Genomic DNA, 24,114 nt, shown 5'->3' with positions numbered 1-24,114 from the left:
TCTTTCACAAAAACTACTTTTATTTGAATGACAATGACAATATCATTCAGTTGGAGGCAAAAATAGTTGGCCCTCTCTCAGACCAACTTTCGTTGATCCAAGATGGCGGCACCACTGAAGCCCTGTTGTTGAAAGGTTAGGTCATGAGGATGTAGAAAGCCCGTCCACCCACTAATCAAAATCACCCATCAAAATAATTTTTTTCCTTTTTTACTTTCGCTGACCCATTAAAATGCAATTTCTTTTAAATATATTGAAAGACAAAGAAATGCCAGCCCACCAAACTTAGAGGGCCGCTGTCCACACTTTCGTCAACACTTTTGTCTACAGTTTACACCTACCCCAGAATGCAGCGCTTCTTCCTAGCAACACGAAAAAGCAACATGGCGCCTGTTTTGTCAAAAGAGACCACTCAGACCTGACAAAAAGGCGAAATAAACCTGTAAAAACATCGTATTTGAGGTATATTGTCATGCCGGGTTGTGAATTATGATCCAGGCAGTAATTGATAGCGTAAATGTGGTGATGCCCTCTTTAAAAGACCTATTAAAATTCAATAGAAAGTGTGTGAGTGTGTTGTTGTCATCGGCTCTGGCTGTCACACTCGCACAGCATGCATGCACAGTGTCAGTCGCGCATCAATCCCAATCCATTCATGCATTGCATATTGTGATGCAAGCATTGTGCAGGACAGTCAACACATACATGTGAGTTGCCCCTTCCTTGTCCGAAAGGCCTAGGGTAGGCCCTGGGCATGATGGTCAATATGATGACGACATCCCAGTATTGGAAGAAGAGGACAGAGAAATTCTCATTGACACTCACAGTCACACTAGACTCAGTCGTCACGGACAGTCGCACTGCGACTGCTGTCCCATGCTCAGCAGTGATGCTGACCGTGTCACTTGTGTCAGTGATAGTGAGATTGGCCCTCAGTCTCACTCATGATTTACCATATGCCTGGTCTGAAGACGACAAGTAGGCCCTATGTCTTTCTATTTTGTGTCTTTCTGTCTGACTGTCAGTGTCATTTATTGCATCCGCAGCTGGCATACCTGATTGAGAAGTTTCAATTGAATTGGTTGGACGGCTGTGCGGGAGGCACTGGTCGAGTCGTCAGTGAAAGTGCAAAGAAGTCCTGATTTTCATCACAAGCATCTTGAAAGTTAGGATCACTTCGTAATCATGGCTGCTGCTCAAACGCAGATGGCGCCGAGGATGGCCACTGGGCCAGGGATTCAGGCAGTGGTGCCGGATGCACCCAGAATCCCAATTGTCGGCCATAAAATCACTGATGAAGACATGGGTTTGCTCATGGTAAGTCCTATTATTATTATTATTCAGTCAAGCAAAATGAACATTACACTTACAGAGAAAAGTTGTCAGGGTTAAGGCAAAAAGTACCAGGAGCCCCAGTTTGTTTTATTGATCATTAAGTCCTGGATAAGATTCATCAAAATCATATTAAAAAAATCAATCAATGAACTGTCTTCTATTTTCAGGGAAGTAAATTGGAGCCAGTCAATTTACACAGACTGATCAAACTTCTTATTGATCCACATTCAGTAAGTTACACCTTATTTCTTTATAATAAATTCATACTACAATTACTTCAATTTACATTGCCTTTCAGTTAGTGGGTCAGTTCAGATCTATTGCAATGCAAGTTTTCAATCCCTAAAATAGAAAAATGTGAGGTACTTCACAGAGACTTCTCAAACACATACATGTCTTATTCTTGCTTGTCATATAGTCATACTCTTCTTCCTCAAATGTTGTTTTGAATAAACTCATTCTGTTATGTTTTTCAGGCGATGTTATATGACCGGCATATTCATGCCCTGAAAAAAGTCATCAAGCATTATCAGAAAGGCTTCGTATCCTTTTGTAGACGTGGCTCACAACAGCTTAAACACAATTAAAATTTCACACAATTTCTCTTTACATTTTTAGCCAGATTTAGGGTGCTACCCTTTGTGTCATCATGTCTCTGATAGTGATAAATATTTCTTCCATTTCCTTGACCATTTCTCTAAGATTATGAAAGATCTAGTTCACATTTTCAAGATTCTCAACGTCTGTACAGACCGTGTTGATGAACAACCCTTGTATATTGAACCTCTGATGGAATTGCTGAAGATCGCTAGCCTACCATTCCTCAGGGAGAAGACATCAGATGAGATATCTTACGAACAAATTGCTATAGAGTCTGTGTCACAATTAGGTAGGTACACAACATAAAAACTCTCAAATTGATTTGATCAAGTTCCATGCCGAAATGGCGGTTGCTTAAATAACCTTCTGTTATGAAGCAGCTTACTGTGTACCATTGCATTTAAGGGGCTGAGGAAAAAACCAAAACGAAATGTTGCCCGCAAAAAATAATCTTCTTTTATAAGGCAACTTAAGATGTAGCATTGCTCTTGTGGAGCCAAAGAGAGTAATGTTGCCCGCTCACGTGACTTAGTTAGCCAATCAGATTCACAGATTCTTGCTTGAGGTGCGAGGTATAAGTGTTTGCAAATAATCAAATTAGCGTGACATTCTTGGATCATTCTTGGATCCCTGTTTCAGGTTATTTAATGCGAGTGCCAAACAAAGACATCAGATTAGAAATCTGCAAGGCACTGATATCTTTTTACACGCGGAAACCTCCAAAACAAGAAGTGCAAAGTAAGTGTTGGTTTGAAGAGTAAATGCACGAGAGACCAAGGAGAAAGATATAATTGTAATAATAATAATAATGATAATAATTTATTGAATTAAAAGTGCAACATTAATGAAGATACATTTTCTATGTACTGTACATAAAATATAGACACAGAGATAAAAGAGACTAATCAAAACTATTTATAAAAAGATGTGATGTATTACAACAAAACCTCTTTATTATAAGGACACACTCACAGCTTACAAGTGCTCTCCTAAATAGAGGTGTCCTGATTAGAGAAATTGTCCTTAATATTAGAGAGCTGTCCGATAACGGGGGTTCCACTGTAATCAACCTCAAGTTCTAGAAATAATGATTACCTTCCCGGTATGTTCCGGAATCATAACGGTTTTTAACTCATGAATTCCATTTCTTTCAGAACACATGGCCTCCAAACTATCATATAACCAAAAGATTGTGGAGAAGAGTGATGTGTCTGAGACTCTTGTGAAATCCTTAGCCTTGCTCGAGACTGACCTCCCGGTCAAACTTGCCGTCCTAAAGGTTTTGCAGAAATTTTCAAAAAAATCAAGTGAGTAGGCTAATGCAATTAGTATTTTGAGTGTGAAGTACTTTCAAAACAAGTTAATTGCAAGGTGCAGTGGCCACATTGTGCGTTATACACTGTAAGTGTAAACTATAGGTTTATTTTTGTTCTTGTCAATTTCAGATTTGACCTGTGATCAGATGCTGAGAGCAAGTGGTGCCAACAAACTTTGCCTTCATCTGGTCGACCCTGATGCGTCCGGGCAGCTCCTGTTTCGATCGGCGGATATTCTGTGGAACTTGCTCGAGAATGGTGAAAGCAAGGACGTGGCAGAACAGTTGAATAATGTGGAGTGTATATCGTAAGTTTCCAGTTTCTTAGATGATCTTTAGAGGATCCTAGTAGCTTAGTGGTTACCTGGGATTGTACTTCTGCAGGAACCAGTCTTTCAAGGAACGAAAATTCCTGGCTCTTCTCTGTCTCTCGAAATCTTGGAATATAGCACCTCCAAGTGCAGAGCGAATCCTAAAGAAGAAGATAATCTTCTACTTCTCCGGAGGTGGTTGATAGTGCCTATATCCAGTGCCATCTTGGCCAAGTGATTGCACAAATCTCTATTAGTTTGAGTTGTGAATCCACAGCAGACTAGTCTTTCTGCAGCTTGAGGTTACTAGATTTCTAGTTTTATTCATTTGTTGTTTAATATTCTCGCATACGTTTCCAGCCAACTTCGCGACGCCTTCATCGGACAGTTAACCCAGGGTTACAGTCACTACGATATGCAGCTACGAAATGACCTCCTCGTCCTGGCATCGCTTGTGGCAACATTGAACGACCAAGCGCCTTTTGTGGAGACGGGATTCGTCAAGCAGCTCGTCCTGCTGAGCACGTTCGAAGAAGTGAAAAGTCACCATGCCCTTGTGAAACATCTCAAATATTCAAAAAGTCATGAAGATTTTGAACTCAAGAAGCTTCTCATCAACATCTTAGTAGTTTTATCAAAGAATCAGACTACTATCCCAGTAAGTTTTGATGGTTATGATAATAATTTTTTAAGGGGAAGACTTCCAGGCCCTCCATCGTTTCCAAAAGCACACATTAGGTGCTCTCCCCCCTTTCCCAAATTTCTGGATCTTTTCAATCATGATTATCTCAAATATCAAAATTGTTCCTCGTCGTATTTCAGATAATGTCCGAAGGTCACGTGATTCTTGCCTTGTTCCACTACGTACGCTCAAACGATGAGACGTCAGGGCCAAGAGATTGGTCACCTGCACAATTTGAAGAGATTCAACTCCACGCTCTCTCGGCACTTGCGACACTCACGCCGTTGATGCTCGATGATTACATGACATGTCAGGGAGGCACGCGGTTGTTGTTACTTCTAGAGTGGTGTGTAGGCCCAAGTAAGTACCCATCTTCAGAATCTGTGGATTATTCCTCTTCCTCTTGTTCACTCATGGAGACAATCGGTGAGTCAGTCCCTGCGTTTAAGATGTACTGTTCATGATCTCCCGATTTCAATTTCAGCAAAATATGGCGGTCATGGAAACAGTTTCCACGGTGCTGGTGGCCGTAGAAACAAGCGCGCCCAGATGCGGCACACTCTGCGTCTGATGCGTAGTGTCATATCCACAGCAGAGGAGAACGTCATTCAAGACCTTGTTGACCAGGGGGCGATCAACCAATTAACTGGTACGTGTCAGATTAATATTTTGGCTTTCGGGTATCTTTCAACATTGGTGTCGGTGTCCGTTATTGTCATTCACATCTTCAATTTGAAGAAAAATGGTTTTATCTGTCTTGGCTTCTACTTCTAGACCCAGATGAGGTAATGAAATAATAATAATAATAAATAATAAATGTCATTTGTATCGCGCCTTCCCGCGGTTAAACCACGCTCAAAGCGCCCCTCACCACTTGTCGAAAAGTAGCGTTTTTAACCGACTCGAACTGTTTAATGCTTGTCTCTGCCCTGGGGGCTGGTGGCAGTTTATTCCATAGGCACAGCCCGCATTGCACTGGATTGACCTGCCCAGAGAAAAACGTGTTGAATCATGTTGTCTCATGTTTCATTTACAGGCATCTTGAACAGTGTGAGCTTATCAGATGAAGCAGATGATGCTGTGGATGTAGAGATGCAGTGTGACATGCTCTTCATCCTGTCGGCAATCTGTGAGGGAGACATGCACAGAAAGGTTGGTGAAATTGTGATAAACTTTGTCCTTAGGTGTCTAATATTGTTATAATACTGGTCATATGGAGGCCACTACTCTGTGTGGGCACTGCCCCCAAATCACTTGGCCCGCAGCCTATCTACCAGAAATTTACACTGCTATTAGAAAAATTAACAAATTAGAAGCGAGACTATTGATATGTTGGTGTTATCGAATGATGAAAGAGAAACTGAATTTCTTTTTGTCACATTTTAGGAGCTATTTGGCAGCCAAGGAGTCGACGTTTTGGTCCGCTACATGAAAATCAATCCGCAGAAGTTCAGCAGCGGCCTTGGACATCACCGCCTCATGTTGGCCACAGTCGACATAATCTGGTGTGCCATCGTCGGTTGCTACACGACGGAGGAATACTTTATGGAGTGCGAAGGGGTGTTTCTCCTGTTTGATCTCTTAGAGGTAACAATAAATTAAGAGACGAGTATCTCACAAATATAAATTTTTATAAATGTAGTCAATTATTTTCAAATCTGGACTTTATTTCTATTATGAGTATTACTGACAACAAGATTATTTTAGATACTGCTATTTTTATCTCGAAAGCCTTTGAAGAAAGACAGCTCTTCAGGGGCACTAATTAATAAGTCATTGTGGTCTTATTTTAATTACCATATACATGTAACTTTCTTTTAAAAATATTTTTGTATGTGTTTTATTTGTATTTATGTACTGTCATACTGTCTTATCCTTTGATAGTTGTGCAATAAATTGAATTGAATTGAATTGAATTGGTAAGAATGTGATACAGAGGAGTCCACCAAGTAATAGAGGGGTCTGGGTCTCAGCCAGAGGGTATGTTGCGGAGGAATCGACAAAATCAGATATTCGATTAATCTACATGTGTCAACCAATTCAACCCTTTGAATCAATCATAACATTGACATTGTTTCTTCTCTGCAGAATTGTCCCAAGTCGATGCACAATCTAATCCTTGGTTGCCTCCTGGACCTGTCCGAGAACAGAAAGACGATCGCCCACATTAACACGTGGCGGGGGAAGGAGGACATCTCTGCGGCTCATCTTCTGTGTAACATCTGGAGAGACGAGGAGAGAGATATGGGAGTGAAGCGAGAAGAGTCTGGATCCATCGCAGGTGAGTTTTCGTTTGAAGAATTTTCGTGATACGATACAAACAGGTTTAGACAGACAATGCATCAAGTAGAACAAAACGTATTCTCCTGAGTGACCCGCACTTCTTTAGACAGGACTGCATGGCAAGGACTGGTCTCCCTGGACTCCTTGTGTTAGACTTAGTCCAACTCTGGCACTCTCTCCTTTCGCTGATCCCTTTCACATCCAGAGCTGTCAATCCAAAATGTAGAAGCCTTCACTGATAGATGTAGCTATCACAAGTCGTAAGGATTTCCTTTCACTTCTGTTCTTTTAGTATTTCTTCACAATAGATTCAGTAATTTAGCAGGCGGGTGTGGTGTAAAGGACTGGGTTTTCGATTCTGAATTTCTCTTCATATCTAATTTACGACACTCTTGCAGGATGGCTGGGTCTGTAAGTTGGAAAAATAGGGGCTGTACTTGTTAGCTCACCTCTTAGCAGAGGTGAGCTTATCCCATACCGTGGCGTCCGTCGTCCGTCGTCGTCGTCGTCGTCGTCGTCGTCGTCGTCGTCGTCGTCGTCGTCGTCGTCGTCGTCCGTCGTCCGTTAGCAGGGCACGTTTCGTAACTGTTAGAGCTATTGAGTTGAAACTTGGTACACATGTACCCTTATGTAATGACACCTTGGAGACCAAGTTTCGGTCCGATTCGTTTCATGGTTTGGCCACCAGGGGGCCAAACGTTAAAGGTGAAAATATGCAATATCTCCCTTAATAGTAGTCGGGAAATTTTGAAAAAAATATGGTAGGTACTTCTAGCAAAGGTGCATCATATATCCTCCGGGTTTTTGATTTGACCTCCTTTTCAAGGTCACAGAGGTCAAATGGTGTAAATTGGCCGTTAGGATGTAACGATGGCACGTTTCTAAACTGCAATGACTATTGATACCAAATTTGGTACACATTTACCCCTTAGTCAGGTGATCTCAGGGACCGAAGTTTGGTCCAATATGATTCACCACTTGACCACCAGGGGGCAAAATCCAAAAACCTTAAAAATGTGATTATTCCTTAACTTCTTGCCCGATTGCCACCAATTTGATATCATGGGTACATCTAACCACCATACAGTATATGTCACACAGGTTTTTAATTTGACCTTCTTGTCAAGGTCACAGAGGTCAAATGGCGTAAATTCGCTGTCAGGCCGTAACTATGGCACGTTTCTTAACTGCAATGACTATTGATCACAAATTAAGTACACATGTACCCCTTGGTCAGGTGATCTTAGGTACCGAAGTTTGGTGCGATCTGATTTGCCGTTTGGCCTCCAGGGAGGGGGCCAAATCCTAAATTCTTCAAAATGCCATTATTCCTTGTAATGACTTGCCCGATTGGCACCAATTTTATATCATAGGTACATCTAATTCTAACAACCATTCAATGTGTCACCCGGGTCTTCTTTGATTTGACCTACTTTTCAAGGTCACAGAGGTCAAATGTACTGTAAATTGGCCATTTTGGGGAAATTGTAATTGCTTGGACCTACATCAAACCTAACACTACATGACACAATACCATGCTCTTTATCCATCTTTCCTCCACATGAGGTGAGCACAATGGCCCTGGCCATTTCATTTTAAGAATTGCTTTGCCATTGAACAATTTTTGGGAATGAATGGAACTAGAAATCGTGCGAAGTCCAAAAGCACACGTAAGTAAGTGGGGTGGGTTGTACAAGGTGTGTTACTCAAGGGGGCCGATCACTAGTGTACTTTTGTAGATAATTCTCTTGCTACATAATTTGCATCTTAAAATCTTCAGGATTAATTGCCGGTAAGTCGGGTATTCTCCATTGGTAGCTTGGCTTCAATGAGGAACCGGCGTTAAGATAAATGCCAGTGGCGGCGCCACAATCGATCGTACCTTCTGACGCCATGCCGTCATTTTCTGGTCTGTTGACGTCGCATGAGGTCAATCACGGGAAACCATTGCGGACATTTTTGCACAGGATTTCAACGACAGAAAACGTGCCCAATAACTGGCATCGCGCATATTTTCCGCAAAATTATCTTAAGAAACTGATAGCTCAATAAATTTAAAACAGGAAGATGCAAACGTCGCCGAAATCGGTCGAAAATAAGCGATCGTTTTCGGGCTCAGAAATAACATGATGATGCATTGGAAATGGAGAGTTTTGGTATGATCGATTGCAGCGCCACGCGGCGGATAAATCGCGCCGGTTCCTCATTCTTATAGTGCAGAGGAGGGTTCTTATTGGCAATTGACCTGTAACGCTTTAGAAGAGAAATGACTCGGCAACAGATGTTTCCCATCATACCTTAGACATGGATGAGACGTTTCCGACTTTTGATCTATAATTAGAGAAAATTTTCTTCACAAATATTTTGCCAATAAGAACCCTTTATTCACTCTACTATTGATGCTTCTTAGGCAAATTTGCCTCTTACATTTTGCATTCATTTTAATAGGAAATAGGTTATGTTAAAGGGGTACGCCGTTCATATTTAATTGTTGGTCAGGATAATAGAAATGCTGTTATACACAATGCTGTAATGCAGTTACCATGCATGCAACTTTGCTGTCAGGACTTGGAATATATCTGCCTACACAAGGACAATGTTGAAATCTGTTCCCAGTACGTTTTTACACAATCGAAAACTTTCAAATTCAATTACAAATTTCAAATTATCAACAAACAGCGTAGGCCTTTAACATATAATATGCAGGGTCAGGGAGGGAAGGTTGCAAAATAACAGCTTTTCTTTCAGGATCAGTTCAAGCTAAGATCAACACTATTCGTGCCTGATAAGTTGTTTTTATTTGCTAGTCATCGGTAAAGACAGACGCTTCAGCATTCGAGGTAGTTGTATGCTTGCCGTGTGTTTCGATAACGTTTGAGAGTGAGCGTGCCAAATTTTACCCAAACTCTTGTACTGCTACTAAGATGACTCGAAACTAGTCTCACCCTCGAGGGTTTTTTTCTACCTGTTAGCATGTTTGAGTCGTGTTGTATTTGGATATTTGCTTATCCCTTCTTCTCAATTATTCTGTCAGTTTTTTCCCTTTAATTCATTCTATTGTTGGTGAAATTTTACCTCAGCTATCATTTTATATGGTGTAATCCTTTGAAATTTTTCTCCATCAGTTCAGGCTGTCTTTAACAGAAAATCCTTGACCTTCAGCAGTTTTCCTGGTGAACTTTTAATCAATCTAACTTCCTCAACCTTCTCTTATTCTATAATAACCTGACATGTTTCGCTTTTCAAAATAGGACATAACTGCTTTGAGATATCGAAACGGTTGTTCTATAGTCTGCTCCAAAATGTTGTTGAGAAATGTTGCATATCACTCTCATTTTCACAATATCTTTTGGATTTTCATTAAACCTACCTCAAATGAATCTTTACATTCTGTCCCACCGTTAAATCCATTAAAATATTCATTCCATTCGTCGGACCCAGGTCCGAGTTAGGGCTTTAGCCAGTTTAGGCTACATGCCAAATGAAAGGCAAAGCCACTATTGCCCCCATCCATTGCACAAGATTTATTGTTGATTTCTTTGCCTCCGCAGACCTCTCCAAACCTCTGATGGGAGAACTTCAGGAGAGCATGGGTGTGGTGTCCCAGCCGGCTGCCCATTCCAGCCAGGCCATTGTGGACATCTCGGAGAACATGAGGGCGAAGATCTATGCTCTCTTCAGCAAGATGGGTAAGTGGCCATCAGATATTGGACGGTTATTGGTCAGAGTCAGAGTGGTATGAAGAGACAATGGGTGATATGAATAAAGACTAGCAATTGCTTTTACTCCAGTTTTGTACAGAAAGGCCCAGCGTAAATGTACATGGAGTTTTAGATAAAAGCATTTGCTAGTCTTTATTCATATCACCCATTGGGTCAGCTTAATTAAGTGAGATATCCTCAGCGTAAGAGAGGTATGGTATGACATGATAGACTGTCCCATGATGTCACACCATGTAAATGGCAGCTTCCATAGAACACTGGGGCAAGTTCATTTGGCGGTAATGGTCAGCCATACACAAATGGGCCCATGGTGGCCATATGCGACCAGAAATCTGCACAGGAGTTCCTGGGTCGTTTGTAGTTCCAATCCTCTTTCTCTTTCAACAGGTCAGACAAGCATTTAAGTTTCTTATTCTTCCTATTTTCAGGCTTTGTGGAACTTCCTGGGTTGACGACACAAGATCATGTGACACTCTCCATAGTCGAGAGATACCTAGATTTCAAGGTGAGTCTTGAATAGTACAAAGTTTAATCTTGAACTCGTTTATTTTGGTGTTTGATGTTTCTGATGTTTTATTGTTTGGATAACATGTAAACACTGATGTCTAAATTTGAAAGTGAGATACAAACAGTTTGCATTGCATTGACTCTCATCTAGAATTCAGACTGACGGTCACCACATTCTAGAATCTATAAGATTTACTAGGAACTGAATGATATGCACTGTCTAAACAGCAACATCTTTTTGCAGCTTGGAGAAGTTTGGACTGAAATCTTTGAGGAGTTGGAACAAGAGGGCGTTCGGCCGGTCACGCCTGACCAAGAGGCCTTGGAGACGATTCAGCGGGCCGTGGAGGAGAGGGCCCAGGGTTGTGCACTGACCCAGGCAGAGCTCCTTGAGGCGCAGCATTCACAGAACCTCATGGACGAACAGGAATACTATGCTGAGGTATGTATGCTTTCTTAGTATGACAGCTCCATTCTGTTCAATGCTTGTCGTAATGAATGTTATGGCACAGAAAAGACAGTTCGATTGCAATTGCATACATTTCTCTTTTAGATTCGAGAGAACCACCGCCAGCAAGAGAAGGCCCTCACGGACTTCGCCGACTATGTTGCAAGGACATCGAACTACTCACTACTGAAAGCGGCCAAGGAGAGACAGGAATTGTCAATCGACGCATCAAGAATTCAAGCAAGATACAAAGACCTGTTAGTATTTGTGTCCTTAGGCAGATTTCTTAAGACATTTTGCTATTGGGTTTCTAGGTACAATTCATTCGATCCTGCCACTCTGTAACACCTGTCTGCAGCGAGTTTCCTTAGGGTGTTATCTGGAAGTTAGTGTTACCTGACATTGTGTAGGCACAACTTCTTCAGAGCCCTACAGTTGAGAAATAACAATTGTCATGTGTGTTCATGTAATTGTTTCTTTTCTCTTTTAGGGATACGTTCCATAGCACAGACCTTGAGAACCTAGTTACAACTGTAAGTATTCATTTCTTAATTCCAGTTAATTTTCAATTGAAAGCCAAAATGAACAGTTAACTCTGCTGTCTGTTTCAGAACATGAGTGCCAAATAAATTTACATGTATTTTAAACAGGTACTCGATTATTGGACTTCAGTAATGTGTATAACTGCATTTCCATTTTCCTTAGCCACTAGTAAATACAAACAGCTTATCCCATTGAATTATATCAGCCTAGTTGTCTGCTGTCTCAATCAACAACTTTAGTGATCAAACACAGCAGAGGCATCAGCTCTGTCTGTTATGATATTGTGCGAGTCGTTACCTTTTGCCTGTTCCTCTTTCAGACATTCAGCGGACGCCACGTGGAAGTTGAATCCACACCCCACGAGATCACAGGCTTCCTACACAATCACAGCACAGATTCACCAATGATATCGCCACTGAGCAAGGACAAGTCTCCTTCGTTCTAGGACTATAAATTATTGTGATAGCGCTGATGGGGAATTTCCAAGATGCAAACTGTCAACCCAATTTTGTCTGCTAGCCTGTCAGCGGCTTCGTTTGTCTCCTTTACATTGAAACATATGCAATTAAAGCAATGTTGTACTGGTGTCCAGATTAAATTCAATAGCAATCAGAAGAGATAACTGATTTGTTGTATCACTCAACAATGATGGCTGCTTACAATATTGGGTGAACAGAAATGATCTTGAAGTTTATTTCAGGTAAGGTAGTGATGCAATTATTGTGACCCATAGTGTAGGGAACAGCTGGCAGTACACTCACAATAAAGGCTATAATTGTACCAGAGCTGGAATCGTACCACCTTACCTCACATGTAGACGTACTTTTGAAGTTGAATTAGGCTGTTCTGATTTGGTCCAGCGTACCGAGCATTCCTCCTTCACAGTTGATGGAAAAGTTGGTGTCATCACTGTTGGTGTCTTCAGAGTTTATACTGTCTGGGTGAGACAGCTGTACAGTTTCATAACTTACAAGAGCATTCCCGATCCTAAGATTTTTGGCTAACTCGTGCTTGCAGGTGTTTTCTCAGTTGAAAAAGCTGTGTACATTTTGTTGTAGACCTTCCTCAATGTCTGTGTATCATTTACAAACGCCGTCCACCTCATCCGTCCAAAATGTTTAAGAGGGTAGAACAGGGTATTTCCATTTCTCATAACCTTTATGTAATATGCAGAGATAACTAACAAGTATGTGCATCAAAAAGCCATGTGTTAGATTATCTTACGATGAAAGTGATATTGCCCTGGCTCTACCAATCTCTGTGTAAATATGCAAATATTTTTGTTATGCTAATTTGAAATGCATAAACTCATTATGTAATTTTGTACAGTTTACTGCATGTAACTTCATTGTAGATAATAAAATCATTATTTTGATTTGGTGATGAGTTTGGTTGTTGGATTAACTCTGATAGAAGTGGACCTCTGGAGGCTACTCTTCCCAATGGATTAGATCTTGAAGTAATTTTCATGATGGAGCAAACCTACCACAGTGCCAGGCTCATCTCACATGGAATGGTTCTTTACACTTAATCACAGTGGCCAATCCATTGACCATTCTAGAGTGGTAACCATAAACCTGCTCAACCTTTTGTGACAAGTGAGATTAAGGACTATAAGGAATACATATTATATTACACCCCCTCTTGACTCGTTGAGAGGTGATTTGGATGTGTCCATTGTGACCCATATAAACTGGTATGTTCATTCGATTGAACAGCTTGACTTTGAAGACCACTGCCCCATTGGCAGCATCCTGAGCTTCAATGTGTGCAAGGGGAGGAGCATGAAACTGACCCTGGTATTCAAGGATGATTGGCAGTGGTCTCTCCAGTAACAACACTAGGTACTGCAGTAGAACCTCCCTTAGCCGACACCTCTCTATTAAGGACAACCTCCCAATTAAGGGCACTATAGGCTTGGTCCCAAATTGGTTATTTCTATTCAATTTGACCTCCCTAATCAGGATACCTCTCAATTAAGGACAGCACTTGTCAGTCCCGAGGGTGTCCTTAATAGAGAGATGGGCCTTCCTTAAAATAGCCTATTGAGGTGACAGCAACCACGCCTAAAGACAATGCGCAGTCCCGTAATCTTTGGGACCACATGCACAGATGAGGAGAGTCGAGAACGGAGTAAGAACAAAGGATTCTATACGGTGCCGCGCCCTTACACCTCTCATCCCCTATGATCCTCTATCCGACGGGACCGTATCATAACCAATTACATGCCCCGAACGTTCGCCACCATTTCACTTTCAAGTTCGTTATCAGGACAATAAAGCTACACTACCTCATGTGTACAATGAAGTAATAAAGCAATATGAAAATTATATATTATGGGTTGCTTTTTTGGGTCACACTGTACTTATCAGATACGGGGGCAGTCCATTGCGTCATCCTAATTGGATCTCCTTATGTACCGGGTGGAGCCCGTGATTGTGGCGCAGTTATCCCCCGGAGAGCATGCCGGCCAAATCTGAAGTAAAAAAGAAAAAGAAAAATGTTTTCCACAACCGGATTCGAACTCGCGACCTTTGGATCGAACATCGTATTCTGCCATTCCTGACGAGCGCTCTACCAACTGCTCTGATGTTTCTAAGACATCTGACGTCATGTATTTGTCGAAATCTGATTGGCTGAAAGTCCCTGTGCAAACATACAATGTACTGCCCGAAAGGTTCAGGAAAAAAATTCGCGGCCACGCGCTCATCTGCCTCGGGGATTTCATGATCCCCCTCGGAGAATTAATGCCCCCCCCCCCCATCAATGCTTTCTCGGGAATTTCTCTCAGAATTCTCGAAAAACAACCCCTAAGCCAGTATTTCTCGGGGGATTTTCCCCGAGTCCGAGTCGGCAGGCCAAAAAGGCTCCTTTCCCCGAGGAAAGTGGAACGCGCATGCGGCCCTCTCGACCCAGAGAGTGGGGGTCCCGGTGTAAATGAAATGGACATCCTAGGAATGCAGGACCCCATACAATAGCTGTGTATTGTCAACGAATGTGGTTAATGGTTTCGTTAGGGTTAGCGACTAATTTTCAACAAAGGAACTCGGCGACTCATTAACTTTAACAAAAGGACCGGACTTAGATTCCGGGAGACTTGTATTTCTTTTACACCGGTGTAGAAGTTTAAAATGTCCTAGGATATTCGGGCTATTAATCTGTGGCCAATTTAGAGTCGGACAAATTTTCCCGGGGGACATTTTCTACTTCTACACCAGTGTTCGCCCAGGTGCGCATTCGTATTTGCCGCCTTAAACCTATGCTGACGTCACGATTATTGATAGAAAACGTGACTCGCTGGAAGATGTAACCAATCGCTTATTTAAATAACAAAACGCAAGCTCGCAATGCTAGATGACAGGGGCATTGAAAGTGCTTCAATAATGTCTCCCCTGAGCATCCCCGAGTACCAATACTTAGTGCAAAATAGGGAGGATAACTTGAGAAGCATTCTCAATCCCTTAGAGCCCATGATCATGCGAATTCAGAGTGTATTAGTGTGGGAAAGGCCTAGGATTTCAGTGGCCATGCTCCTGTTCGTGAACTTCATGTTTTGGTAAGTTTGTTTACAAAAATACACGTGCGTGATTTGTGTAATCACTTGTGACATGTCACTGATGACATGGCCATGTCCATTCTCAATGATGACTTTTCATCCATCTGAAATAGACACATATTGATAAAGACCTCACAACTTCTACCGGTATCCATGATGATGACAAAATCGTGATTCAATCTCTCATTCAATCATTGCGAGAAATTGTCCTTTATTGTGCCTAGGCTATACGCCTTTTCCAAGATATATTTGTTAACCAATGTGATGGTTATTACACTGGAGCAGTACGTAATTAAATCACCTTCTTTTCTTCAGGTTGGCTACAACAACTAGCCTTCGATTCTATTACCTTCTGGCAATGGCGGTCCTGGTGGTGATATTTCTAGAGACCTGGAAGAATCGTATCTGGCCAGAGATACGTGGTAGGTACACAGACTCTCACTGTTATGACATATGAGATATCTAGAGGGTGGATCTGATGTGAGAGTTACATACTTCATGGCACTCTTGACAGAAAGGTGTCCTCTAGACAGAGGCGTTGGATGACCTATCGACAATTGTGTCTTTAGTAGAGAGGTATTTCCCTGACAAAGGCATCCAGGATTTGATTTCAATTGTGTCATTTGTTTATACATATAGGTGGTCTGCAGAAAAGGGCATAATCAAGTGAGGGAGGTTCTTCTCTGTCCTCAGTAGTCAGTTAACAGAAGTGCATCAATATCATGGCAGAGGTTGCTGTCTTTACTTGAGGAGTTCCCCTGATAATTACCTAACAATGAATCACTTTTATTCGCTTAAGATTACATCATCTCGCATACAGTTTAAGTGTCAATGATCAGGCCATATCGTGACCTTAACATTCGAACTTAGTAATGTTTATTATTGTTAGCACGGAGTATTATACTTTTGTGTTTAGTACTTGTGTACTATTTACATGATAGCACTAGCAGGCTATTCATGTAGCCTATGTTTGGCAAAGTTCCAATGTGATCGTAAAGCTTAAACTATGCTTGTTGGATTGGAACAAGAAATACGAGACAGGTGTATCTCAGAACAGCTGACTGTGGCCCTAAGCTAGCTGCCCAGATAGAAATGCGAAGCATGAGTAAACTCACTAACACTTAAGAGAGGTCTTGAGCTAAGTTTTTTTTCGGAGACTCTTATTTGTCGTAATCTTAAAGAAATGTTGATAGTGTGTTATTGTTAGTTAAGAGTCTGTGGCTCTTCGAGAAGATACAACTCTTGCAGTTGCATATTCCAATTTCACTTTCCCTTGGATTGACCAGTTACATAGTTATGATCTTTGATTGATAGAAAGGTTCTGCTGTGAATTTCCTCTTGGAAATAAGAATCACACGACTTGTAGGTTGATCAGGTGATCTTGTTACCGAGGTTTTACGATGGTTCGTTGCTGTAGAATAGAATCGCAGAATGGCCTGCCTACTGACAGACTTTGCCGAGAATCGTTGTGTGATATGGTAACCCACAGGAAAAGGTATGTGATGTCATACCTTTTCCTGTTCTAGCTAAGGAATCTTAAGATAATTGTCTATTGGCACGGTGCCTTAGTTTATTGTTTTCAGATGTGATTGCTCTAGAGGCCTCGTCCACAGAGAGGTTACTTAACTAAGTTTGGGCCAAGGCCAAGTTAATTAGACTGTGGCTATATACCACTGGCTATTATCATGGAGTTGCTAAAAATGACATAACAATAGGGCTACTTTGAATCACTTAATGCTATCATGGTCTGGAATGTGTTTTACGTACCCTCAAATAAGTTAAGAGTATGGATACGTACCTTACATGCATTTACACCTAGAACATTACTGTGTATTCAAGTTTATGTTTATGATGAAAATCAGTTGGGAAATGCATCTGAAGGTACATGTAGTTATGAACAAAGTTTTTTTTGCCCCCTAAAAACGAATCCTGCCTGTTAGTAAAATAAAAATGCTTGTGAGCTGGATGATCTGCATCTCATTGTCTTGTTTTTCAGTGCCAACCCCTGATGATGAAGACAGTGAAGGGTATGTATTGATTCACTTATGGATTGTCCATCAGACCATCATCCTGCATACCAGTGGTACGCTATACACTCTGCTCTCGATATTGCAGTTTATTTTGTATATGAGGCAGAAATGGGAAAACCCTGGAACTCAGGATGTCAGACCATGTGTTCATTTGACCAGTTGTCATTGTGAGCCTTTGTGGGAAATCGGCTAAATATATTGTATTACTTGTGCAGGGTTGCAAGTCTTGAGATTGGGACAGCTGTCGTGCGATTGAGTGAAATATAAATGAAAATGTATATGTGCATCCAGAATTACTTTGAGATTGCATTTATTGAGCTGTTATAAAACACTGCTGTCAGCCAAAGGATTCATTCCGTGTGTGTGGTGCATTTACAGGTCCACCAATATTTCATGGTGTACGCGCAGCTTTGCTTCGGGAGGGCCTATAAACGATTGATGTACGCAGCACATCTGAACAAATCGTTTATTGTGGAGTGCTTAGCCTGTCATCAACCCTGGTTCAATATCAGTTGTCCAGTGAAAAAGAATTGTTTATTAAATGTGATGTTTGAAAAACAAAACGTTTGGTATCCCAGTCCCAATGAATGAACAGCTGCTGGCATTATCCACACCTCGTCTTGGTCTGTGGTTTGGCCCTCTCACTAGGCCAATAAACCCATTGGTAACTTAACTGTAGTGGCACGTTAAAACGCTTTGGAAGAGGAATACTCTCTGGAGATAATCACCTCCAAGATCTAATGCTGAAGAAGAGGAAGAAGTTATGCACAAGGTTTCTTGTTTCTTTTCCAGATGGACACCAGTCCACCCACGGCTGCTTAGCGTGCCTGAACTTGCTCATCTCGTCGCGGAGTACTGGACGACATTAACATACTATAGTAACGCATTCTGGGATCTGAGGAGGACGAAACCGAGAAAGGTAGGTAAAAGGAATCATGTAGCACCCGGCAAACGAGTGATTTAAATCATTGCGACCTGCAACCACTTTAGTGAAGAATTAGGTTTTCGCCATGGGTCCTCTGAACAAAATCAATAATCGGAAGTGGCCTCACAAATGGCTGCAAAATTACAACTGGGGATATTATGCCGTATGACTGATTGAAATAACCTTGCTTGATATCTTTTGGACAAACTACATAGTGCCTTTTCTATGTTTCAGTTTTGTCTGTATGTCTGCTCCGGTTGTCTGCTGCTTGCCATAGTTGGAACATACGTCACCGGAATAATGATATCATACATTACAGGTGAGTCTGAAGTGATTGTGTGCCAGCCCTCCCCCCCCCCCCCTCCCCCTTCCCATCATGAATCAAACCAAAAATAAGCATTTTACTAGCATAATTTTGCAAGTAGGTGCAGCTCTAAATACAAAGTTGTCACCTGGGAAATGTTTCAGTTGTCTGGCGCCTTTGACCATGAAGATCTATCGTAAAGATGGTTTGTTTTCCTGGCGTAGATGATGGTGAGCTTCAGGTGCCAAGCTTGGATTGATACTGATCTTGCCTGTCTCTCTTCATTTCAGTAATGAGCCTCCTTCTCTGGCCTTGTATGTACTACCATAATTTCTTGAAGAAATTTTATATCAAATTCGAACCGCTACTGATGCAGCTTCATTATAGCATGAAGATTAAAAGGAAGAGAGCTCACCGTAAGTACCCTGTAGTGAGAAGTATTGAGAAATTAGGCTACCAACATGTTCCAATGGCTTGAAAGAGCTTCTTCATATGCATCAAACTTGCAATTAAAATATCCGCAAATCATGTCACCTATGAAAGATGAAAGATTTTGGAAGAAGTTTTTCTCACTCGCAATTTTCCACTTCAGAAAAAAAGCCAACGCCCCCAGAGGATGAAGACAAAGACCGCGTAGAAACCGACACTGACAGTGATATCGAATCGTTTGTGCCTTCTGACGACCCAGAGGCAACCGCTGCCCTAGCTCGTGCCATAACGGACAGCGAAGACGAAGGGTCACCGTGCCCTTCTCCAATGGAGCGGAGTGTCGAGAGAGAAATGCCAGTTGTTGATGGTAAGTCGGGGGTTCATTTTGTGCGGTGTACGGGAGTTTCTTGTTGAGTCAGTTGCTGCCCTTACACTGGCAGGCAATACTGGATAGCAGCATCGAAAAGACATCAGATCACATACGATAAACATATATTGATACCCTCATTTTTTGAGTCCGATTTTCAGTTGATAAGTTTTGGAGATACAACATGACATAATCAAAAACTTTTCTTCTAGATATCCATGATGATGACCTCAGCGACCTTGAAGACTTCACCGCTGGCTTGAATGGCCTACCATCCTTCACAGACACGCGCCTCGACGAAACTGATCCAAGTTTAGCCGATTTGGTCGGTCAGTTAGAGCCTGGGGACAGGGTTGGCGATGCGAATGAAACACCGCCCCCTGAGGTGGAAGAAGACACCGTGACTGAGAGCGTGTCTACTCCAACTGCTGAAGGCACCGACGAATCTATGAAATTCGTTTCAACGCATTTTAAACAGGACTCCGATTCTTCGGACAATGGTGACGATACGCTCGGTGAAGGGGCGTTGAGCGAGGGACTAGATTTCGGAAAGTTTGACGAAAGTGAGGAGGCAGAGGAAACGTCAAAGGATGCGTCGGCTGTTGTCATGGCCGCTGTCGCAGGTCAGGTGATGTCACAGACGTTATCCAACGTGGTTTCAGGTACTCTGTCGGGCCTAGCTCGTTTAACCGAGACGGTCCGCGTGCCGAGTTCGACGCCCACGATTACTGAAATTGACGATAATACACAAAACAATAACGCCGGAACATTACGGCGATCACTTTCACATTCCGATTCAGATCTTGGCGATTTTGAAGTTCTGGACAAAAATGAATTGGATGCTATGCAAGATGACACTCAATAGAATTGTTAGGTTTGTTTTCATTTGGTAGAATGCAACATATCCTATGAAAACAGGGTGGTGGCCAATTAAGTTAATGTGGTACATAGCCCTGGTACAATTAAGACTCAGTGTGCATTGGTGTGTACAACCAGCTCTTTTCAACACTGTAGTGGCTCTAAATTGTACAGCTTTACCATACTTTTATCCAAAATTAACTTTGCTGAGTGGAGATATGGAATGGTGTAGCTCAAACCCACTTTGATAAACGTGTCTGTATTTTTCATCCACAAAGTTAAAGTCATCATATTTAATGTCAATTACCACAGATTGTTAATAGACGGGTCTATGTTCTGCATCTAAGTCAAAATATTATTACTGAGGGTTGTGCAATGTTAAGGCGAAAAATCTACTCTGTTGGATCAGAAACCTGTATTATTTCACTTTTAACTGAATTGCATGAACCAAGTGTTGATGTGATGGACGACTTCTTTTGCAAACCAAAAGCAGTGTTAACCACCATGTTCTCATTTTGGGGAACGAATTGAATCTTCAGAAACGGTCCGAGATCATTGTTTGGATATTGTGATCAGTGCATGTATATATGTTTTAGGTGGTCCCTAGAATAAAATTTATCATTATTTTGTAAATATTGTAATATATTGTAAATGGATGGAAGTAGATAATTATATGCAGTTGACTCTGTTAATGTTTAATGGATTGTTATAGGTTTTTGAATCTGTAATGCAGACAGATTCGGTGTAGTTGTATAATGGGGATCTTAAGATTTCTCTTATCTGTAACGAACTTCTTGAGGATGTGGATCACACACAATTTGAAGAAACACTGAATTGGGTCCTAAGAACAGGCCCTTAAAAAATGTTTATGACACCCTCTTCAGTACTCTTTATGTGGAACCAAGTGGTTGGGTATTATTCTTTGTTCATTTGCTAAAATATGTTTGATGTAGTACATCTGATGTAAATTTATTTTCATGATTTCATTGCGTGTATGTGTTCAAGAATTCTGCACAATCATTTGGTAGTGAACTAAATTGTTTATTTCTCCAGGTATGATTTCTACCCTTCTGTGCTCTGTGTATCTGTGATGAATAAATATACTGATCAGATTATACATTTCTTGTTGGTTCTACTGTGAAGACAGAATATTATTGCTAGTTTCCTTGTGAAAGTTGGGATATTGTGTCCTTGTCTCCAGACCAAATGCTAGTCTAAGGATGGGGCGTCCTAAGAACAGACTGTGAGCGGTCAGGACATTACAGACGGTATTTCAGTCTACCGTACATGTGTAACCATGCACTGTCTTCATGATCAGAGTCTGCTTAGAATTTGGTCAGCAAACAAGGACACAGTATGCCATCTTTCACAAGGAACTTTGCAATGATAATCTGTCTTCACAGTCTGTCCTTGGGATGCCCCATCCTTTGTGTCCTGGTCTCCAGACCAAATGCTACTCTGTCTCAGGATGGGGCATCCTAAGGACAGGTCGTAAAGACAGATTTTCATTGCCAAATTAATCATGTAAGTTTGAATATTGTGTCCTTGTCTCCATACGCAATGCTGTGTGCAGGCTCTTGCGGAGAGCAGGGGGGCAAAGGCTCTGGCATGGAGTCCATTTCAGAGTCGGAACAGTACTTGTTGCAATAAGTTGGCAAAATTGTTCCTGCGAGTTCTGTGCCAGTCTCATCAGAGGTACCTCCTCCTCATGAAATGGACTGCCATTGTATTGTCTTCTTTGCATTCACATTTCACCAATCGGGCCAAGTTTGCCTGCAGGTTAAACTGGTTATCACTTGGTAGCCTCTGAACCAGTTCACCTGTTCAGGTCAGGTCAGAGCAGGTGCAACCAGGCTACATGCGAGTTGCTGGCAGGTTTGACTTCTTGCCACTGGTACCCTGTAAACCAGTGCCACTTGTTTCTGAGGGGGGACGACTGGCCTCCTTAGCCCTGGCAGGCAACTAGTCTAGGAGAGGGAAAACTAGGGCAGTAAATGCCCGTAAAAGTCCACCAAAGTCGACCGGGTCCAGCACTTATGGCAAGGCCAAAAATTGGGACCCGAGGCACAATGGTTAAGCAAACAGTCTTGTCATATTCTCCGGTTTTTCACACTAGACATGACCAACACAAGGCAAATATGTATTTTGTGATCTTTTTTTTCTTCTCACTTCTATACAGTCTTAATTTACATAAAAAATAGCCAAGTCTTTACAAGTCCTTCATCTCACGGAATCGTCGGACTGCACTTCTTGCTGAGGCAGCGGTGGTTGTGCTGGAAAGAAGAGGGAAAGTAATGAGAAACTAATTGAAATGGGGCGAATCATTTACTTCAACTGACAGGTGATCGAATAAGACTTGAACATTCTCGGAGTCCTTGTTGCGAGTAGCTCTACGAAGACAAACAAGACTCAATGCATTATAGATACAAACTTGCTTGTAACTTAGTTTTCCTCTCTTCCCAATGGTGGGGTTTTACATGCCAATAAAGACACTTACGCATAAATCCAAGCACCGCCAGCGACGGTCTTCTTGCATCCCTTGCAATGCCAGATTCCAACAGCGTGCCTCTTCATCGCATCCTGTAACAACAAAGCACACATGGTTTAATTTGTCAGACGGCAACGTACCTAGACGCTTACATTTATTACTATATGGGATCATTACCCAAAGCCAAGTCGAGTAAATGCACAATCTCAATCAAGATGGATTCTTCTCGCTGCTTCATTACGGAGTCGCTAGGTCAAACTGAGGTAGGCGTTGGTTGTAACTTACCTTGCCACAGAAATGGCAGGTATACTTGGAGTGCTGCGTGACCTCCATCTTCTTGATGGTCTTACGGAGCGAGGCACCATAACGGGTACCGTACTTTCCCACGATTCCAACCTTCTTCGTACGCTTGGCCTGAAGTGAAAAGAAAATTGATGAGTAAGTGCCTTTATCTTTATGCACAACTGTCAGTGCTGGGTAGCCGGCAGGACTTTTTCAAGCCAGAGGTAGGATAGGATTCCTTACTTCTATTCTAGTGCCTACTTACTGGATAATTTTATACATGCGTAACCTAGTACATGTCATGTAGTAGTGTGTATGTGATGATGTACAGTGGTTTTATCAAAAATGTACACACCAGATTGAGATAGGCAAGAACAAGCATTGAACTTACACCTAAATTAACCGCAATTAAACACGGCAAATTAACAAACTGACAGATATGACTACAAAATTAGATTGAATTCTTTCTTAACATCTAACTTTAGGCGCAATCGGATCAATGATGGATGAAGAAATCGACGATTGAAAAACAATATTTGTCAACCTACCATTTCTTCGGGTTTGAGATGGCAGAAAGGAAGTTAGTAACTGCGCATGAGCAAAGGAAGTCGCAAAATTTGTGAAAACAGTGTTGAAAAACGTTGTTAATGAAGGAAGTTGGGGTCAAAAATCAATTTTAAGTATATTCGTAAGTTCATTCAAGTTTGTTCTCTCATTTGATACCTAGTGGACAAACTTCGGTTGTATAGTTTTCGAATTAATCGGTTTTGATGTTGCGGCATATGTTTGCTGTGTAGCTTCCTGTACATTTTGCTATGCTTCATCTGTCATCGTCATGTCTCTGCACTGATTGGTGTGCAGTGTCGACATGTGCAAATGTCAAAGTCTGTACATCAGTGTCTGTGGCAATGGCATTCAAATTGTCAACATTTCAGTATCTGATCAGTTCATATACAATGATATACACAAATGGTGCCTTTCGTTACGACTACGACAGTACGAGTCTTCCATCAATAAACCGGCACATAGGCCTATAGCCTAGGGCCTAAAGCCGTAAAGGCCTATTTATTTGAGCTTGACCTGCCCCGGCCGTCCCACCATGTACAGTAATCAGACTCGGTGACAATGC

At 41.7% G+C, this 24,114-nt stretch overlaps 3 protein-coding genes across 4 annotated transcripts; 2 read left to right on the top strand and 1 right to left on the bottom strand.

Moving 5' to 3' along the window:
• The first annotated feature begins 369 nt into the window (after positions 1–369).
• On the top strand, positions 370–13,132 carry LOC135500366 (cilia- and flagella-associated protein 69-like). 2 transcript variants are annotated; one of them, XM_064791798.1, is made up of 21 exons: positions 370–462; positions 1,047–1,317; positions 1,503–1,565; positions 1,812–1,877; positions 2,038–2,224; positions 2,575–2,673; positions 3,090–3,242; positions 3,381–3,558; positions 3,922–4,219; positions 4,384–4,603; positions 4,728–4,892; positions 5,280–5,395; positions 5,630–5,830; positions 6,332–6,524; positions 8,307–8,318; positions 10,078–10,215; positions 10,677–10,753; positions 11,000–11,197; positions 11,309–11,460; positions 11,694–11,736; positions 12,066–13,132. In XM_064791798.1, exons 2-21 carry the CDS (start codon positions 1,186–1,188, stop codon positions 12,189–12,191), a joined length of 2,817 nt encoding a protein of 938 aa, XP_064647868.1. In that variant the 5' UTR covers positions 370–462; positions 1,047–1,185; the 3' UTR covers positions 12,192–13,132. The 2 variants fall into 2 exon arrangements, with proteins under 2 accessions (XP_064647868.1, XP_064647870.1); XM_064791800.1 differs by lacking the exon at positions 8,307–8,318.
• A 1,951-nt stretch (positions 13,133–15,083) lies between these two features.
• LOC135500708 (reticulophagy regulator 3-like) lies at positions 15,084–21,330 on the top strand. The gene is made up of 8 exons (XM_064792326.1): positions 15,084–15,302; positions 15,618–15,724; positions 17,299–17,329; positions 18,125–18,251; positions 18,492–18,576; positions 18,852–18,977; positions 19,154–19,357; positions 19,570–21,330. The coding sequence occupies exons 1-8, from the start codon at positions 15,094–15,096 to the stop codon at positions 20,220–20,222; spliced, it is 1,542 nt and encodes a 513-aa protein (XP_064648396.1). The 5' UTR covers positions 15,084–15,093; the 3' UTR covers positions 20,223–21,330.
• A 1,024-nt stretch (positions 21,331–22,354) lies between these two features.
• On the bottom strand, positions 22,355–23,560 carry LOC135500282 (large ribosomal subunit protein eL43). The gene is made up of 4 exons (XM_064791633.1): positions 23,534–23,560; positions 22,989–23,117; positions 22,713–22,795; positions 22,355–22,488 (listed from the first exon to the last, which is right to left on the bottom strand). Exons 1-4 carry the CDS (start codon positions 23,534–23,536, stop codon positions 22,425–22,427), a joined length of 279 nt encoding a protein of 92 aa, XP_064647703.1. The 5' UTR covers positions 23,537–23,560; the 3' UTR covers positions 22,355–22,424.
• Positions 23,561–24,114: the final 554 nt, after the last annotated feature.

Source organism: Lineus longissimus, chromosome 16 (genome assembly GCF_910592395.1).
Source record: "Lineus longissimus chromosome 16, tnLinLong1.2, whole genome shotgun sequence".
In the NCBI taxonomy this organism is placed as follows: domain Eukaryota; kingdom Metazoa; phylum Nemertea; class Pilidiophora; order Heteronemertea; family Lineidae; genus Lineus; species Lineus longissimus.
The sequence above is the reverse complement of the archived record's forward strand: the minus strand, read 5'-3'. Positions and strand labels throughout refer to the sequence as shown.